This window comes from Vitis riparia, chromosome 15, assembly GCF_004353265.1.
Source record: "Vitis riparia cultivar Riparia Gloire de Montpellier isolate 1030 chromosome 15, EGFV_Vit.rip_1.0, whole genome shotgun sequence".
Lineage (NCBI taxonomy): Eukaryota > Viridiplantae > Streptophyta > Magnoliopsida > Vitales > Vitaceae > Vitis > Vitis riparia.
Window position 1 is genome coordinate 10,891,849 of NC_048445.1, and position 784 is coordinate 10,892,632.

Here is a 784-nt window from a genome sequence, read left to right on the forward strand (position 1 = left end):
CTAAAAGCCAAAAAATGTGAAAGTAAATATTAATTAATTAGAAAAAGAGAAGCATTGCCTCAGAATTGAAAAAACAAAGCCAGCCATGAATCACTTCTGCTTATTCATAATCGAAAGAGAGAGCGCACCCAACTGAAAAGCATCGTCGTTTTGCTTCGTCAACGGCGAAACCAAACCTTCCTTCTCCTGGAAACCATCTTCACAAGTACTAGCATAAGTCATAGCACCCGAAACTTGGACATTAGCATCGAAATACTCCCCAGCCCTGTACCCTTTAATGGCCTGTGTTAGGGATTCGACTCCATCCGAATACATGTCCAAACAATCTTCCAAACGCATCTTCACAGATGGGTCCAACCCCTTCTTTCCGAGCAGTTCTCTGATGAAGCATCTGGTGTCGGTGGCGTTATCCCGGAATAATCTGATGGCGATCAACCCCAGTCCCCGGAAACTGGCGCAGCGGCTGGCCGGAGCTGCCTGGAGGGAAGTCTTGCAGAACCTGTAACTGAAGTTACTGTCATTGTGTGAAGAGTTCTTGCAGGTCTCATCTATGAGCTTGGTGCAACAACTGGTTGCTGCGGGAAAGATGAAGAATAAGAATACGAGGGTGAGGAGAAAGAAACTGGAGGAAAGCCTCATCGCTCTTTCCAACTTTCAAGGCTTAAATTTTTCTGTTTCCTTTTTGTCTTCTTTGGTTTTCTGATCAAGCGAGGGGCATACTTTATATAGACAGATGTTGTGTAAGACTGTAAGTATGGGTTGTTGCGGAGAGTATGGAAAAAGT

At 44.5% G+C, this 784-nt stretch overlaps 1 protein-coding gene across 1 annotated transcript; it reads right to left on the reverse strand.

Moving 5' to 3' along the window:
- LOC117932438 (putative invertase inhibitor) lies at nt 1-784 on the reverse strand. The gene has a single exon (XM_034853691.1). It carries the CDS (start codon nt 637-639, stop codon nt 91-93), a length of 549 nt encoding a protein of 182 aa, XP_034709582.1. The 5' UTR covers nt 640-784; the 3' UTR covers nt 1-90.

Excerpts from the sequence above, each read along its gene's own strand:
- LOC117932438 (XM_034853691.1), bottom strand. The coding sequence starts at position 639 with ATGAGGCTTTCCTCCAGTTTCTTTCTCCTCACCCTCGTATTCTTATTC.